Below are 18501 nucleotides of genomic sequence, written 5' to 3'. Positions count from 1 at the left end.
CACCATAGGACTATTTAAATTGAAAAGCCATCAAAAAGGTGTATTCAAATTTTGAAAAATGGAAAGAAAGGTGACCAGTCACAGCAACTAAAAATTTGTACAAAAAATTTGATGCACATCATGGAGATGGGATGTTTTTTAAGTATTTAAAAAAAAAAAAAAAAAAAAAAAATATATATATATATATTTTTTTTTTTATTAGTGTCTTTTCTATCGAGTAAGCCCGACATCCTAATCCTACATAACACGGCCAGTGGTAATCGCTTCACTGCACACAAGGAGCTCTGAAATACAACTGCACACTATCAGCCACAGGTATTTTTACGATGAGTTCAGTTGAAACTGCGGAAATGGTATGTCATGCCAATGTCTCCGAAGTCAAAGTCTGCTGATTTTTAAGCATTTTGGATGGTTTCCCTCAGCATATAGCCTATAGGCAAGTGCCTCTTTCACAACTGTCATGTCCATTTATGGCGATTTTTCAGCATTAACGCGAGAGAATAAAAATTAAATATTACATGTTCTTAGGAGTGCCAGCCCTCTACATAATTTGGCTATTATTATTTCTGGATTGTGCATTTGAATTGACAAGAGTTTTTACATGTGTGTTAATAATTAATTATATTGCCGTTTTCATGCTTATAATTAGAGCCCGACCGATATGGGATTTTTTAGGCCGATACCGATTACCAATATCGTGGTCGATATATTTAATTTTTGAGCTGGAATGAAAACAGACCTTTACTATGTGGATTTTTCACAGATTTTGCACCGATATGACTATGCAAAGGTACTCAGAAGGCTGCTTTCTTAAATATTTTTATCAAAGATAATTTTACATTAATAATATACATTGAAAATAAAGAATAAATAAAAATACAATAAATAGCGTAATAAACATCAGTACTGTTTAGTATGTCAATTGCTGACCATTTAAATAAAGAATAAATAAAAATAAAATAAATAGCTAAATAAACATCAGTACTGTTTAGTATCAGTCAAATGCTGACCATTAAAATAAAGAATAAACAAAATAAAATAAATAGCTAAATAAACATCAGTACTGTTTAGTATCAGTCAAATGCTGACTATAATAATACTGCCGAGACAAGAGATAAACAGATAAGCAGTGATGTTACACCGTATTCTGCTATACATGTTCAGGGGAAACTTTCAATGGTGGAAAACCAGACTTTTAAATATTGCATTTTATAAATGCAACGACTGGAATTGTTCAGTTGAAGGGGGTACCAAACTGTGAATCCTGAACAAAACAGTTTGGTGAATACATGTTTACACATCAACTTCCACTCAGCTGACAACAATGAAAGTAGCTATGTGGTTAGCTAGTTAGCTATAAGCTCATTGTCACGGGGAGTAAAAGATGGACGTTGTTTATTTTACTTTCCAGCATTGTGTCTCACCAACTAGGTAATAACGTAGCGTGAAATCAACACTCACCACACACAATCCACCACCGCACCGTTGTCTGTTGAGCTGCAAAAAGATGCTCTGATGTTTACCTTTCAATCTGCTACATTACTGACTGCTCTGACAAACTATAGCTGGCTAACATAGCAAACAATAGCAAAGATAAACATGAGTGACATTGTTGTCAGGGACAGGGTTAACGTTATATTAGTAATCTTGAAAAGGGTAATTTGTTTAAGTTTCCAGTATGTATTTCACAAACTAGTTAATAACTTACCGTGAAGAGTGAAGACACCGCTGAATTCCGCCCTGTCTGCAGAGCCACCGTCAGCTCAGAGTCAGCTCTGTAAACAATGGAGTCGGAGCACGCTCTGTTGGAAAAACTATGCTATGACACCAATTCTAAAGCATTGTTTTCTATTGGCTGACCGATATATCGGTCGGGCACTACTAGTAATCAGTATGCCGATGGTTTTAATTTTGTCAATAATTGGCTGATAAATATCAGCAGCCGATACATCGATTAATCTCCAGTTGCAATGTTGGAGTGCTTTTTCATGGAAATACTGTCCTTACTGCATATGTGACTCAAACGTTATACCTTAAACTCAGACTTGCATAGCTAAGGCTAATTAGTTGATACTTTGTATTGAAGTTACTCAGTATCAACCCTGACTGGATCAGTTAACCTCTATTATGTGATCTTTATTACTGGGTTAAATATAAACCAGAGCAGTGACTTTCATGTTTCAATGTCCAATGTAGGACAGTGAACTTATTTGTGGCTCACCCTGTTTAAGATAAGGGATATGCAAAACTACATATCTTGTTTAATAAGGCTGGTTTATGTCAGCCATACACTGATCAGACACATTTCTAAGGGGGCTTTCACACTGGGCATGTTTGCTGTGGTCCGATTGTGAGTGCGCTTGTTCTCGGTGCCCGCCGCAGTGTTGGTCTGGTTTCACACTCACTTGATTCTCCATTTGCATTTATCTTACGTCATCACAAACACGCATGGAGAACAAAACACGACTCATCATACTTTTTGTTTTTTTGTTATTTTGGTGCCATTATGCACAGCAGAGTGAACGACAACTGTGTGTATGTGCGCTTCATGGCGTAACTCATCAGATGTCCAGGGGAAAGCGGCTAGCTGCTGCTCGCAAACAGTGTTTTTTGAGGAGACAGCTGATTGCAAGGAATTCATTTGCATCTTTGTTTACACTGCACGCTTGTGCTCGTGTCCAAGGTGAAGTTATCGCCACTGTCATCTCCTATTATACCCTATATTTATAACCTATAATAGTATTTATATATAGTATTTATAAGATAGATAGACAGACAGACAGACAGACAGTATTTATTGTGTTGATTGTACTTGTATGTCATTGTGGTGTCATTACTTTTTTGGGACTTTCAGGAATGAAAAACGCATGGACAGGTTACTTTACTTCCTGAACGAGTGCGCACCCGAGTCCGAGTTGCTTTCACATTCACGCGAATCATGCTACAGTTCCATTGTAACCGAACTCAGACCACCTCCTACAGGTAGTCTCGGGTTTGAGTTTAGCAGTTATACTGCAGAAGAAAAAGATTTTATCTGAGAATGTTGAATATAATATTAAAAATACAAATATTTTAAAATATCTAAAATCCTTTTAAAAAAGATGCATTCACCTGAGAATCAGAATATAATTTATTTAGACTTGCTTTTAGAGAATAGATCTTGAATATAAGTATATTTTGTCTTTACTGCACTCGGAGAAGTATAACCAAGTGGAAAAAATACACTTGTATATAAAAAACACATATTTAAGATGCATTCTCTTAAAGTCTAAATATCTTTAATGTCGCTTCTCAAGTAAATGTATCTTGTTTTAAAGATTTTTATACAATTTTAAATGGAAAACAAGACAAACACAGAATTTTTTGCAGTGAATTTCTTACTGAATTAAACAAGTTTTTTTTCCTTTAATTCAATGAATGTCATTTAGAGGTATTTTTAAAAGATAATTTTGTACTCTTTATTGTTAGCAAGCACATTTAATACAACCTTTTAAGTCAAGGCACAAGCTGAATAGTCAAATAATTGTTCTAATAATCGTTAGATTAGTCGATTATCAAAATAACCGTTAGTTGCAGCCATAATTGCCAATTTTCTTCATGATAGGAAATGCGATACACATATTATGATTCAATAAGTCGCAAACCATCATGTTTTAATGTAGCTGCAACAAGTGTGCGCTCAAGGGATGAGTGTCCCCGCGACAGATTGTGCATCAGCCAGGTTCAGTTTCAATCTCTCCCCCTTAAACTCATAGAAGAACAGAGAAATGCCAGTTTCTGTTCTGTTTGTAGTTATTTACATGACCTTCTTTATTATTTGAACTTTAATGAAGCTATAATGCGTTAAATATAACTGCATTAATGATGTAACACCGGGGTGTTTCCTTTAAAGATGCTCGACATGCAAGTTTTGCTTAAGTGGACCGGCATCACCGGTTCTGCTTATTCCATAATGAGAGTGCCTATGTATTTACTTATTTTGTATTTTTGCATTATAGTTCCCTCATACTTTGCAATCTAAATAACCTGAGGCTGTTTGGAAAGTTTAGAGTGCATCTGGACTGTAAGATGTGTTTTCTTCCTCTCCTCAGTCAGGCGCGAGCTGCAGTGCTGCTCTCGTGCGCCACCATTGGAGTTTCTTATGAAAAAAACGAACATTTTTGTCGACAATTTTTTTTTTTTATTGTTGACTAATCGTTTCAGCCCTAGTCCGAACTAGAGTTCAATTTGTCCCTCCTGCCCCTGCAGATATCTGTTCACATTGTATTATTTGAGCCGAACTGAAGTACGATTGTGTCATCAATTGAGTAGTAGCTACAGCTGTTTACCATCATAACTAGCTAACGTCTGAGAGATGAAGACGCCAGTTTCACTGTGTTATCGTGTTAAAAATTCAGTAAGAATTAAATACAATATTGCCACACATAGCTTTGTTTTAAAGCGCACATATCATGTCTCCTCTCATCCAACACTTCAACGACACATACGCAGTGCCACTAGTGGACTGTAATTAGTGGATTGTAATTACTCTTGCACATCCCTAATTATTAATGTTATTTATGCTCCAAGGCAGGGTCAGAAATGAACTTTTCCATTAGGGGAAATCTTTTCCTTTTGTGAGGGCAATTTTTTTTTTCTAACCTTATCCACAGTTTTTCTGTGCAATCACTGGATGGCGTTATGATGATTCTAATTGCCTGTTTTCTGTTTCTGGTCTGGAGACGCAATGTAAAACTAACCGAAATGAGCGATCCAGATGGAGAACAACAATCATTTAATTGTTACTTTGAGGAAAAAGTAATTTCAGGCTCAACTTGTGCAGTCAACTCGAAGTAATTAATTATATCAATGCAACTAACCTCGGACCATTGCTTCATGACATCTACACACACGGGTGACATCTAAACACTACACACTTGACTTTGTGAAGTATCGACGCTAAAGAGCCACATGTTTTTTGACATATTTTACTAATTTAATACTTTAAACTTCACATTACCCGGTAAGAATATAGGCCAATGTGAGTAAAAGACTGGCAGGGGCCTGGGTAGCTCAGCAAGTAAAGATGCTGACTGCCACCCCTGGAGTCGTGAGTTCGAATCCAGGGCGTGCTGAGTGACTCCAGCCAGGTCTCCTAAGCAAATAGGCCTGGTTGCTAGGGAGGGTAGAGTCACATGGGGTAACCTCCTTGTGGTTGCTATAATGTGGTTCTTGCTCTCGGTGGGGCGCGTGGTGAGTTGTGCATGGATGCCGCGGAGAATAGCGTGAAGCCTCCACATGCACTATGTCTCCGCAGTAACGCGCTCAACAAGACACGTGATAAGATGCACGGATTGACGGTCTCAGATGCGGAGGCAACTAAGATTCGTCCTCCGCCACCCGGATTGTCACTATGCCACCATGAAGACTTAGGGCGCATTGGGTATTGGGCATTCCAAATTGGGGAGAAAAAACCCCCACTGGAAATTGAAAACAGGTGGATTTTGGAAAAATTCTGCATACAGGAAAAAGGTGGATAAAATGACTCTATTAATTACATTTTAATAATGGGATACTGTAGCCTATTACCAATTAAATTAAATCAACATCAACTAATATTTGTATGGCTGCACTGACACTAGCACTGATTTCCCAATTTAAATTGATTCAGTTAGATTCCAATTTTGATTCTATTCAATATTAATTCATTTAGTTACAATGTCAACAGGCATGTTTCAGAAATGACATATTGCCTGATCTCTACACTGCATAATGCATTTCTAAATATTTTGGCTATTAAATTAAAATACAAAACTAATACAAAACAGTCACATATAATTCAGTCACACAGAGGAGGAGATGACATAATTTCTCCAGATTCGGAATGAGGAGCTTATTAAACAAAACTGTCCTTCATGCCAATTAAATAAAACAAGGTATACATTTCACACAGTGTTTAGTCAGAGATATGATTCACACAGTAAAAGTGGTTAATGTTTTGTAAAAGTATTATTATTAATACAGTTTTATATAACATCATAATTTTGTGATTTCTCATAACTGAATATTTTAACTAAATATATCCATTCCTTCTGCACTTTTGGCCTGTAGCAGAGGGCTGAAGAGGCTTTTCAGACAGACAGAAAAGTGAGATGGGCTGATGGACAGGGAAGTACAGCACAGGAAGTGATAGTGTTACTCACTAGGACAGTTTACTTTGAATGAGAGGAGCGAACAGTCATGGAGTTTAGTGAGGTAACACGACACATAACTGGTGCAGAGCGAGAGAAGCGGAGTGCCAGTGTGTGGTTGTCGATTTATTCGATGATCCGCCACTAGACTCATCAACATCTGCATGTACGACAGTGCTACACGTAGTGTTGAGCAAAATTCAAATGAAGATTGCGACGTATGTAACTATATTAGATGTTATTAATAAAAAACAGGAAACTCGCTGCGGGGGCATTTTTTGCCCCCATGTTTTGAATTTCGGTGGCACTTTTGTCAACTTCGGTGGCATTTTTGCCCCGAGCCCCTCATAAATTTCCGACCGTGCTCAAGAAAATCTCCAGGGTTGAGAAGTTGCCTTCTTTGATTCAACTTGTTAGTTCAACTTCCCTACTTGTTCTGAACCATGTATTGATGTTTTACCTCTATCATGTTGTTGGATAGCCACATTCATTGTTTATTAATATATTCATACCATTATACCCAAACCAGCCAGTTAACTATAGCCTACATCAGTCTATAAATCTCATGCTTCACACTCTGTCGCCGTAAGCTGGCAATTACTCACTCACAAAGTGCTGTATGAAATCCCAGTATATTTTTGAATACAGCTAGTAGTACAGCAGAGGAAAGGCCTGCATAATTTTTGCAAGTGATGCGAATCTGAAAGCAGATCTGCTACTTTGTTTGTCCTACCTTCCACTTTTCTTTAGTTTCCAGACAAATTCACTTAATTCCCACAAATATTTTAAAAATGTGATGTCATGCAGTCTGTAGCCCTAATTAAAATGTTTGACATGTTAGGCATTTGTTAGTGTGAATGAAACTGCATTTTGGTCAGCTGCAGACAGTACTGTGGGGCCTCCAGATAAAATGAAGAGCTCATGTGGTGGTTTTAGTCTCTCAGCAGCCTGGCCGGCTCCCATGCACCTCATCTGGATTTACTTCACTACACTGCACCCAGGGGTCACATAGCCACCCCCCAGGACACTGCCGGACACAAATAGGACACGTTCCTTCAGCTGTTGTTAAAAAAAAAAAAAAATAAAAAAAAAAAAAGGCTAAACACAGGGATTATTTCAGCCCATCAGACTTTGAGACTGTACTTTTTATCATAATATTTCTCACGCACTGATGGGGACATAGAAGTAGGCCAGTGTGATATTAGGATTTCTCTTTTGTGTGAGCAATCCTCTCAGTTCTCATCTCTGCAGGAAACACTCATCAGGGTTGTCCATGGCAGGCAGCACATGCCGTAATAAGCATCGCTCATGTCTTTGCAGGGATGACAATTGACCAAAGGGCGTTCTCTGAACTGACCAACATAAATAGCCTGTTTCTTTTCAAGATTGTTTTTGGCTAGTTCCTGCAGGTCCTCTTTGTGTGAGCTGTGTGCATTCTGGAACCAATTAGTTTTCTCAGAGCACTCATAACAGACCAGACTGCATGTTTTGTATGAGTAGTACTGGTGATAGAACACATTTTGATGGTGTCAGACAAGCTGTCAAGAGCACAGACAGGCAGACATCTGTCGTCATTGTCGCCATAAGGTTCAAGTCTCTTTGGAGTTGGCTCATTGCTTTGATTAATGCACCACACAACAGATTCCGGATGGCCTCCTCATGTCACTGCCCCAATGAAGGCATTGCAGTGGCAAACGTTTACAGCCTGCTGCCGTTGCTGGAATGGGAATCGTAAGGAAAGTAGTGATTCTTGTTCCAATAGTAGTAACAGTCGGGTTCTGGAAGTGCTATTCTGAGATGTGGGTTGGAGCTGTTTTGGCAGCACGAGGGGGACCTACATAATATTAGGTAGGTGGTGTTAATGTTGTGGCCGATCATGTATACATGTATATATAAAATGCATACTTCTCACTCTCACTATTGCTTGTGTGCCAGTGATTACCTGTCCACATGCTAATGGTGGCCGATCCCTGCATTAAAGGGGTTGTGAATCTTGATTCATTGATGGAAATGATGCTACGGGGCATTCAGAAAAATCTAAACAATTTGCCTATTAGGTTATTTAGAATGAATCACATTATTTGGACATGCCCATGATAAAAGTATTTAGCATTTTAACTATCACGGTATACTGTATTACTGAATTCCGGCACATCTCTATTGTCAAAGTTGAGAAACATTGAACACTGTATGCAGCAAACAGGGAGAACTCATTGACACAATGTTCTGATTGGCTGTGATTTGTTGCATCATCCAGTATTATCACATTTTGTGTGGACAGAAAAATTGCTTGTTGCTGGAATCTTGTAGCATCATGCCTGGTTAGGACACAGTGTTACGCAGTCAGGGAGAAAACACTCCTGCTTTCCACACTGTACACCTGCCTTATATCCTCCATCCCTGCTAAGGCTCTCCTCATCGAATAATTGGCTCATATTGATGAAGTACAGAGGTAAATAATTGTTGGCTCATACCCTGGTGAGTTACACTGTTGTGTGTCAGCTTTACAGTGCCCTCAAGATTTAACCTCATATATCAGTAATCAACTTGCCTTGCAAACAGCTACAGAACTCACCAGAGACCCATTGCTGTGTAATACTAAGTAATAGGGCTCTCACGATTATGAAATTTGACTATTAATTTTCTGTTTTAGTGCTTTCACAAATGATGAAGATTAATTGTCACACAAATTGTCATACTTCTTAATGTGTATGTGTGCTTCATACACCTGAAGAACTCATTTAGTTTTATTAAACTTTGAATAATTGAGTAAAATAAGGATATATGTTTTCCTTTAAGGCTACAAATACAAAAAATATGTCTCTCTTTGTGGTCAACTTTAGTCTTGGTCCATTTTACATTTACACTGTTGTTTTTGGAACCCAGCCAATGATATGGAGTGCTCACATAATGCAATAACACTGGAAAATGAAACACATTTTCATGCCATTTATATACGTGCTTAAAATTCCCTAATTTGGACAGTAAAACGTGAATGCAATTTAAAGTGCACAGTAGTCGCGGTTATCTCAAGTAATCACAACCTGTCGATTATTTAATAAATGCGACAGGTCTACTGAGAAAAGTTCCTTTTGGTTACACGTTATATTGTTAATATAGTATGTGAACTGTCTCTGCGTATGGATCAGCTCTCTGCCGTTTCCTCAGGTGAAGAAGTGCTTTATATTAAAGTCAGGGAATAAGTGAGTAGGAAACCAAGAATAGAGTCTATCTCGCACCCACCCTCATCAGTCACTACACTGACTGTCCTGATACAAAGTACTGAAGACACTGTGCACTCACTAGCAAAGATGATGTTCTGCCAGGTTTTAGTGCACAGTTTTGGATTATTTTTTACTGTTACATTTTTGTCAACATTTTAGTCAGTGATATTTTTATTTTAATGCAAAAATTATAATGTAATACAACATACAAACTAGGAATGTGCCGATACAATCATATCACATTTTATTGCGATATTGCATCAATACTTTATGTCCTTGGATCAATCATTGTTTGTATGCAATAATATTGTTTTCTGAAGTGCAAATAATGAAGAAGCCGGTCACAAAATCTGAAAACGGCACTTCTCAGCCAGTATGTTGACATGCAAATTTATAATTGAGCTTCAGTACGTTTTTGTGTAGTAGAGTAACAGTCTTCATCTGTCTGTCCTAGTATACATGACAATGCATAATTGAATATTTGAAGGACATCCGATTGTCTTTCAGAGCATGAATGCACACAACGGTAAAGCCAGTTGTGGTCCGATTAGCGTGTATACATGCTGGATGAAGACAAGCTGCAGTCACATAATCTAGGTCTGTTAAACTCTTTAGTTTGACTGAAATTGTACAAGTCCAATTTTTGCAAAGTCGGACTAAAGTGTTTACATTTTTCAAAAAGAGGAAATATTGTTTAAGTCTGACTGAAATCAAACTTTGAAATTGCATGTCAATGTACTGAGAGAGGTCAGAGCTGCTTATGAGGCAGCAAACTGAAAGAGAGGCACAAAAGTGAAGCAAACTACACAAGATAGCACTTAATAGAAGTTTCCGGTACGCAAGAATAGCTGCCGGTACTTTGTCATAATTACGCATCGTTGCAGGTACGGCAATGTCGGCTGGCTTCAAGTATTATACACCTATAGATGCATTTTTTTAACTGCAAAATATAGGGTTATTTCATTGCATGTTATTTATCTGGCCTTTAGGACAGATAGAAGAGGGCACACAAAATAGTTTTTTACTGTATAGAAATACTTAAACTTGGGTTGATTGCTATGTTAGACTGAGTTGATATTAAAAGGTATATTTCCGAATTTTTTTCAAGTACCCCATTCGCGTACCTTAGCTTAGGAAACAATGACTTATTGCATATGTGTATCCTGTCTTGAGGTTGTTGGCTATACACTGCAGCACTAATACAAACATACCCTCCTACTGCAGATGCAAAGCTGTAGAAAGCTTAAGGAAATTTAGTAACACTTTAGAACGTAGTATTTTCTTATACAAGTTAAAGTGACAGAGTGACCACCTTGAATATATCTGACTCCCAGCTGGTAGAGCCAGTGTTTTTGAGTGTTTGTCTCACTGCTAATCCTCTGTAATGAAATTGTAAAGACGATGGATGATCTCCCATGCCTGATAACACCATACCAGTCTATTTGGCCTCCTATCAAAGGGCTTAATGGAAGTTCATGGGCAATGATGTTTGTACAGCCCGGGCAGTTCTCCGCATACACCACTGGGCAAATAACACCCGCTGAACACACCACGTTTACACGTGCGGTGGGTTGTTTGTTGGTTTGTGCAGCTTGGCGGCAGTAACTCTGAAGTGTTGTGCATGTTTGTTCTGCCAGTCACCCACTGAGATTAGACAAGAGTTAAAGCTACAGGCAAAATTCATGTTTAAAGTGCCCAATCTAGTCTGTACTCCTCTTGAACTACATTAAGAGGAACACTGCAAGCTGTTGAAGAATGGTACGCCAACTTGTGTTTTCCTGCTAGTAATTATCATGTGATCTATCATACGGTTTCATGTTCAGGGTTTTGCCACTGAACTGTTTTGGTTTCTTTTTTCCTCCAAGCTTTCAGGATTTAAAAATCATTGCCGCATTAACTGAGCCAGTAGATCCAACATGTAGGATAAGACTTATCAACCTCATTTAGTCAAGGTAAACATGATATTTAATTTGACACAAATTAAATCGAGGCTATGAGGGATAATTTTTTTTTTTTTTTTTTCACAATGTGTATTTCAAACTGCACTGTTTTTCAATTGTTTTCTATGCAAACATATGCTAGAACATGACTATTTTAGGCTAGGGATGCAAATTTTTATTTTTACCCTACTGATCAAGAAGGCTTTTCTCAACAATGTGCTGACTGCTTAACTTAACCATTTTATTCTATGTGCACATCATGTTTAGAACAATACATTAGGGTTATAGTACATTTCTCATAGGCCCCTTTCTTCAGTCATAACATTTTTTTTTTTACACAGTAACTGTTATTAACGTTCTTAACCGAACAGCTGTCATATTTGATCATAGGCTAATGCACGTTGTGAAATACGCACACCTTTTCAGTGCATTTCTTCTCTCTTGTAGATTTGGCTACCTGTGAATTATTTTCAGCAATGTCCTGACTGTTTTAATATATTAAGTTACTTTTACTTGGTGATTTCCATTTAGAACAGGCTATTATGGTTGGTCTATTGGTCCTGCACTATTCATTCAGTTGTTTTCAATAATTATGCCTGTATTCGCTAATGTTGATTTAGTGAATCAACATGTGAATCATGTTTTATATTTAATTTAGCCTAATAATGATAATGCAAGTCAAACACGTCGCAGATAAAGGCCCCTTTTTCAGCGTATTTTAAATGTCGCATAAATTTTATTTTGACTGTTTTCTGAGGGCTTCTTTCTTTTTAGACTAGTTGACAAATTTTCTTTAAACGTCAGTGAAATTAGTCATTCTGCACATCCCTAGTAAACACTGCAGTGACAATTTGTCATCTCTACAGCAGTCAATCAAGTCTTTCAATCCAAAATACTTGCATACCCACAACTTGTTTCTGACAGGAGAGTATGTGCTATCCATGTTTTTTTCTTGGTTACTTCCACAGTTGTATTAAAAAATACTATTACAGTCTACTGTGATAAATGTTAGTAAGGGTGATGATGTGAAAAGTCTTGTAATTGATATTGGTGCAGGGCAGGGGTTTCTCTTTCCCTCGACAGCACTGTTCAGAATATCATGTTTATTTAGCCATTTGAATTGATTGAATTGATGCATAGCGCTTTAAAATACAAAATTCTCATGAAGAATTCAAATGGGTTGCATGTGGCCACGGTATCAAGGGATGCCTGATTTAATTGTGCATTTGAGCCGCTCTGCGCTATTCTGTCACCGGAGCTCGCAGCCCTGTTGACGTGCTCGCACTGATAGAGCAGAGCGCAACTTCAAACAATTTAATCACTCCGTGCTCATCCGTGTCCCACAAGAGAGTCATGTTTAGTGCTTATAAAGCTAAATTAATATCATATGGTTGCTGGTACGCTTTACGAAAAAGCGTACGGATGTGGCTGGCATGAGAGTCAAAATAAAGGTGCGTCTTAAAAATAAATATACATCAATGTTTACATGCTGAATCAATGACATTGCATCGTTGATGATTTGATTGATGCATTGATCCAGATCGATTAATCGTTACACCCCTAACCCTGACTAAGGTCCATTGGTTGCACTCCACTAACGGCAAACAGAACAAAATATCCACCTGCTGTTAAAAACAAACCTTCCCCTCATATACATTAATTGGTACTTAAAATAAAGGGAACCTTGCAGCTTGACTGCCTGTAATAAAAGTTCTGTCTGACAGCAAAGTTCCTGCCTCCTTTGTTTCCATGGCTACAAATGTGGAAAGCTCCTAAAGCGAAGCAACGGTGGTAAAGGTTTGAAATATCTGCTGCATGTATATTTGATTACTCTGTGACTGCTGTAGCTGAAGCTCAGCAACTCCTGAGGGATCTGCCTCGACATTGTCATACCTGCAGACTTTGATCTGAGGCTCTTATGCATCATGGCACTTCCACTAGGGTTATTGGTTGCCACAGAAACCATTATTGGGAGGTGATGGACAGCCTGAAGGCTAGAGAAGTGATGGATTAGGGAACCACCCCAACCCCACTCTCAGTCTCTTCCTCAAAAACGGAGATGAATCTCAGGGCTAATGAGGCAGTGCTCTCCTTGAGGTATGGAGCTGTGAGTGGGTAGCAACAGAGGTATGCCATTTGGGTCTTCTGTCCATAGTGCTAAATTTCCAGCGCCCTGACCTTTTTGAAGATCCTGTCCTCGCAGCTCATTATTAGGGCATAAACCATACCAAGCTTAGAGGCAGCATGAAACCTCTGCAAAAAATAATTAGCAAAGGCTGTTGTTGCATGATTCATGATACACTGAAACACACAGGCTGGCTTTCCTTATTTTTTTACTTTGTGCTTCCATTTTCTTCACTGAAATGATTTGATGGATAAACAGGTGGATTTAAATGGATAAACAACATGCCATGGCCTTTTATTATTGTGGAGTCTCATTTTCAACATTGGAATTAAACCTTTGTGTGCATGTGTTTTAGTAGTTGGCCGATATGTGTTTTGTTTTTTTTGTTTTCTTTAATGGCTGATGCCAAAATCTAATGAGCAGGGTGTAATGCCTTTAGATTAGGGAAGAGAATCAAAAAAAAATATTTTTTTTATTTTGATTCCTTAATGCTTCCATTAGGTTTTCTTTCAGTGCTTTTGAGGAAGAAATAGAGGAAGAAATATTTAGAAATCAGAAATGCAATTTTTATTGCATTTACAGCCCTCAGCAGTCTATTGCAAAATGATGAGATAATTTCAGATTTCAACAGAGCAGATATAGCAGATCAGAAATAAATGAAATTAAATTTTTGTAAAATATATTTTATGACTTAAAAGACTTTTTAGAGGCGTAAATACAATCTAATAATTGCTCCTACATTGAAACTGAAATTGCGGGGGGGCCTGGTAGCTCAGTGGTAAAAGACGCTGGCTACCACCCCTGGAGTTCGCTAGTTCGAATCCCAGGGTTTGCGGATTGACTCCAGCCAGGTCTCCTAAGCAACCAAATTGGCCCAGTTGGTAGGGAGGGTAGAGTCACATGGGGTAACCTCCTCATGGTCACCATAATGTGGTTCGTTCTCGGTGGGGCGCGTGGTGAGTTGAGCGTGGATGCCGCGGTCAGTGTTAAACTTTCTAGAGGTTATGGTTTATTTATTTCAATTATTATCATTATTAGTATACTGTTTACATTTATAATTGTCTTTAGATCTTAATTGGTATTGAAAATTTTCCACCTGTTGTCATAGACAGATACTTGCGTGACGGCAAATGGGGCCGATAGAGGAAATTTGAGATGGTAAATGTTTAGATTTTGGGAGGTGATTATAAATGATTTTTTTGACCACTTTATTTTAATTGCTTTTTCTTTTCGATAAAAGTGCCATTTAAATGTATACATTTATCAATGAAATGTAATTTTTTAAAGCAAAACCAATAAAGCTAAAAAATACTTTCTGATCTCAGCAGTGGGGACATTGGAGTCAGGGGGGTTTATAGAGGAACATATTCTAATCAGCAGTTGTGTTGTTTTATTAGTACATTTTTAAATTGGAGAGTTGCCAGTCATGTGTTGACCATGTCATGTGTTTGACGGCGCTCGTTTGTACTGCGCCTGTTCTGATGGCATGCATGAATTAATGAGCTAACCGGAGAAAGAAAAACCTCATACAGAGAACACAGTTGAGCTGTGTTTGTCCACCTACATGTGTTTGTAGACTAAGTCACACAATTCAGAATCATCCATTGTCAAGCGGCACATTATATGATACCCCACTTTTCCCTGATGTACTGTGACTGCATTGCAGTAAAGGCTTTTGCATTCTGCCACAGCACTCTACTTTTAAAGCAGTAGTTCGCCCAAAACTTTGAATTCTGGCTTTATTTATTCACTCTCATTTTGTTACAAACCCAAATGATTTTCTTTCTTCTGTGGAACACAAAAGATGATGTTAGGTAAAATATTAGCCACCATTCACTACAATGAAAGTGAATAGTGACTGAGGCAAACACTTCTCATAACATTTCCTTTTGTGTATAACCAAGGAAGTCATATGGGTTTGGAACAACACAAAACGTTGCAGGTCATTGGTTTGCTTTCTCCTTGCCTGCTGTGTACATGTGGTGAATTTTTAAAAAGCTGAATATTGCTGACCACACCTGCTCCGTCTCACGCCACAGCATGTCAAACACAAGCTGACATCAACCTTCACAAACACTGCTTCTTTTAAGAGTGCCAAATCCCATTGAAAAGCATACAATTACACTGCAGCCTAACACAGAATGACCTTTGATATTTTCACATTAGGTGAAGGCTAGCAAAGAAAAAAAAAGCCTTTCAGGCAGACAGCTTAAGCCTTAAATATCCAGGGGAAAGCTGTGGATTTGAGGTGCTGGCTAACAGCGTTGAGAGGAAGCATGTCTGATTTATTTTGTACAGGGTGTGCTGGGACGGCCCTAGAGGCCCCTCTTAGGAGGGACTAGAGGAAAGGGGATCCTGATTATTTTAGTCAGTTAGAGGAATGAAGCTCAGCCCTCTCTTTAGACCTGTCACTGCAGATAAATGTTGCTTTTATTTTACACACTTCAACAGCAACCCTGTTGTACATTTCAAATGCATTAGATTGCAAATGCATAAAATGCAAGGGCCCAATTAGTTTTACATATTCATAATTTCCAACATGAGTGGCACTTGTGTTGAACTGATTTGTGATGATAATGATGGATTTTTTTCTTTTTTCTTTCAGTATTATGTGCCAAGAATCTGGCAAAGAAAGACTTCTTCAGTAAGTATTTGCCGTTTTTTACCTCTTAACTGTCTCTTTCCTTTTTTTGTGTACCTTAAAGGAATAGTTCATCCAAAAATAAAAAAAACTGTCGTTAACTCACCCATATGTTGTTCAAAACTTTCTTTCTTCCATGGAACACAAAAGGAGATATTTGGAGGATGTTCATGATGATCTTTTTCAAACAATAAATGCATATAGACTCGCTGAGCACTTTGTTAGGAACACCTTACACCTACTTATTCATGCGATTATCTAATCAGCCAATTGTGTGGCAGCAGTGCAATGCATAAAATCATGCAGATATGGGTCAGGAGTTTCCGCGCGGGATTGCGGGTGTTGCGCACAATTTTAATCATTCCCGCAAGCTCCACGTGCATAGCGCGGGAAATTCCCGCACACTTTTATTCACTTTACAGTGCAGCTGTGAATTATTAATCCAATAGATACAGATGAACAAATCAAATAAATACACTTGTTTTTATTTCCAGAAGATGCGAGTAAATCCGATCTTTCCCTTGTGCAGCTGTCAGCAGCACATTGAGTGATTGTTGAGTTTAGTGTAAGTGCGTGCAGTGTGGGAGCGTTTTGTCACATAGTTACTGAACTTGTATGTTACAGACGTATAAACTTTTCTTATTCTGTTAATTAGACACTCAAATGGCGTTAGACTGCGTCTCCATCAGTGAACGACGAGATAAAACTAACGCTCTTGTTCATAATCAACAAAGCTGTTAACATTGCATGTGCGTGACGTTGGAGCGATCTATAGTTTTGACGTCTTTCATATTTTGGTGCTCCATCATTAGTCATAATGCAGCACATTTGACAAGAAAGGCGGGAATAGCAAAAAGTTTTGTATACCAGCTGCATGGTGAAGAGAGACACTTAATCACCTTTTACATCTTTCATCTCCATCTTTCTAGTGTTCAATCCAGGGTCGGAAATTAACGGGGGCTCTGGGCAAAAATGCCCGTAAATTCAAAAAATGCACCCACAAAGAGATGCTGTTCCTGTTGTTTTATTAATAACATCTGATATAGGCCTAGTCCAAATACACACAACTTTCGCTGAACATTATTTGTTTAGTGACGTCCGGTGTACAGATGTTGCTGAGTCAGTGGCGCATGCTCACGCCATAAACGTGCACAGCAAGCACTCCTCTTCTCATGCTCCACAGCAGTTCAGTGTCAAGCGCTAAATTACGTGACCATTAGGACCATTTATTCAAAATATACTGCCCTAGTGAGTAAAACTGTCGCTCCCTGTGTTACTTCCCTGCCATCAGCTAATCTCACAGATCTGTCTGTTTGAAAAGCCTCACCAGCTAGAAGCCGAAAGTGCGGGAAGGCTGGATGTTATATATTTATTAAGTTAATCAGGTCTGAGAGAACACAAAATCTAATGTAACCAAATGCTACAATGTAGTTAATAATAATATTAACACAAATAATATCTGGATAAATAGCATTGATGTGAAATTAAACTTTTATTTTCATTGTGAAATGTTTATTTTTGCGTTGTTTTATTCAGTTGGCATGAAGAAGTTGCTAAGTTCTTTTTAAAAGGACAGTTGACCCAAAAATGAAAATTCTCATCATTTACTCACCCTCATGCCATCACAGTTATGTATGACATTCTTTCTTCAGCAGAACACACAAGAAGATTTTTAGAAGAAAATCTCAGCTTTGTAGGTCCAAACAATGCAAGTGAATGGTGATCAGATCAAAAATCACATGAAGGAAACATAAAAGTAATCCGTAAGTTTACAGTGGTTAAATTCATATCTTCAGAAGCAATATAATCAATATTTAAGTCATTTTTTACTCTAAATCTCCACTTAAATTTTCATGTCCAGTTAGGAAAGTGAAACTAAATGACTTTCAGATGTAAAAGTGAAAGTGGAGATTTAGATTTAAAAAAAAAAAAAAAAAAAAAAAGACTTACATTTTTGGCTTTCTCCCCCACACCTATTATATTGCTTCTGAAGATATAGATTTAACAACTGGAGTCATATGGATTACTTTTATTTTTCCTTTATTTGATTTTTGGAGCTACAAAGGTCTGATCACTACAGAGCTGAGATATTATTCTAAAAATCTTAATTTGTGTTCTGCTGAAGAAAGAAAGTCATACACATCTGGGATGGCATGAGGATGAGAGAATTTTCATTTTTGGGTGAACTATCCCTTTAAGCTCCTCATTTGTGCTGAAACGATAAGTTGATGTTATCGACAACGTCGACAATAAAACAAATTGTCTACAAAGATTTTCGTTGTCAAATAGTCTTTTGAACTTATTTAACATGACATGAGATCACATTAAACTCTAATGATGGTGCGTGAGAGGAGCACTGCAGCTTGCGTCTGATTGAGGAGAGGAAGAAAACACAGCTCAC

General features: G+C 37.9%; 1 protein-coding gene across 7 annotated transcripts in view; it reads left to right on the top strand.

Moving 5' to 3' along the window:
• Nucleotides 1-18501, top strand: part of LOC127451259 (E3 ubiquitin-protein ligase SMURF1-like) — a 59657-nt gene that overhangs the window by 13445 nt on the left and 27711 nt on the right. For all 7 annotated transcript variants that reach the window (XR_007899076.1, XM_051715801.1, XM_051715799.1 and 4 more), the window contains exon 2: nucleotides 16065-16103. Coding sequence is in view for 6 of the 7 variants with exons in the window: in XM_051715801.1 (XP_051571761.1) it covers nucleotides 16065-16103 (39 nt within the window). In the remaining variant the exon portion in view is untranslated. The remainder of the gene's footprint in view (nucleotides 1-16064; nucleotides 16104-18501) is intronic.

This window comes from Myxocyprinus asiaticus, chromosome 14 (assembly GCF_019703515.2).
Source record: "Myxocyprinus asiaticus isolate MX2 ecotype Aquarium Trade chromosome 14, UBuf_Myxa_2, whole genome shotgun sequence".
NCBI classification, from domain to species: Eukaryota; Metazoa; Chordata; class Actinopteri; order Cypriniformes; family Catostomidae; genus Myxocyprinus; species Myxocyprinus asiaticus.
Note: the sequence above shows the minus strand (reverse complement) of the source record. Positions and strands in the feature narration are given on the sequence as shown.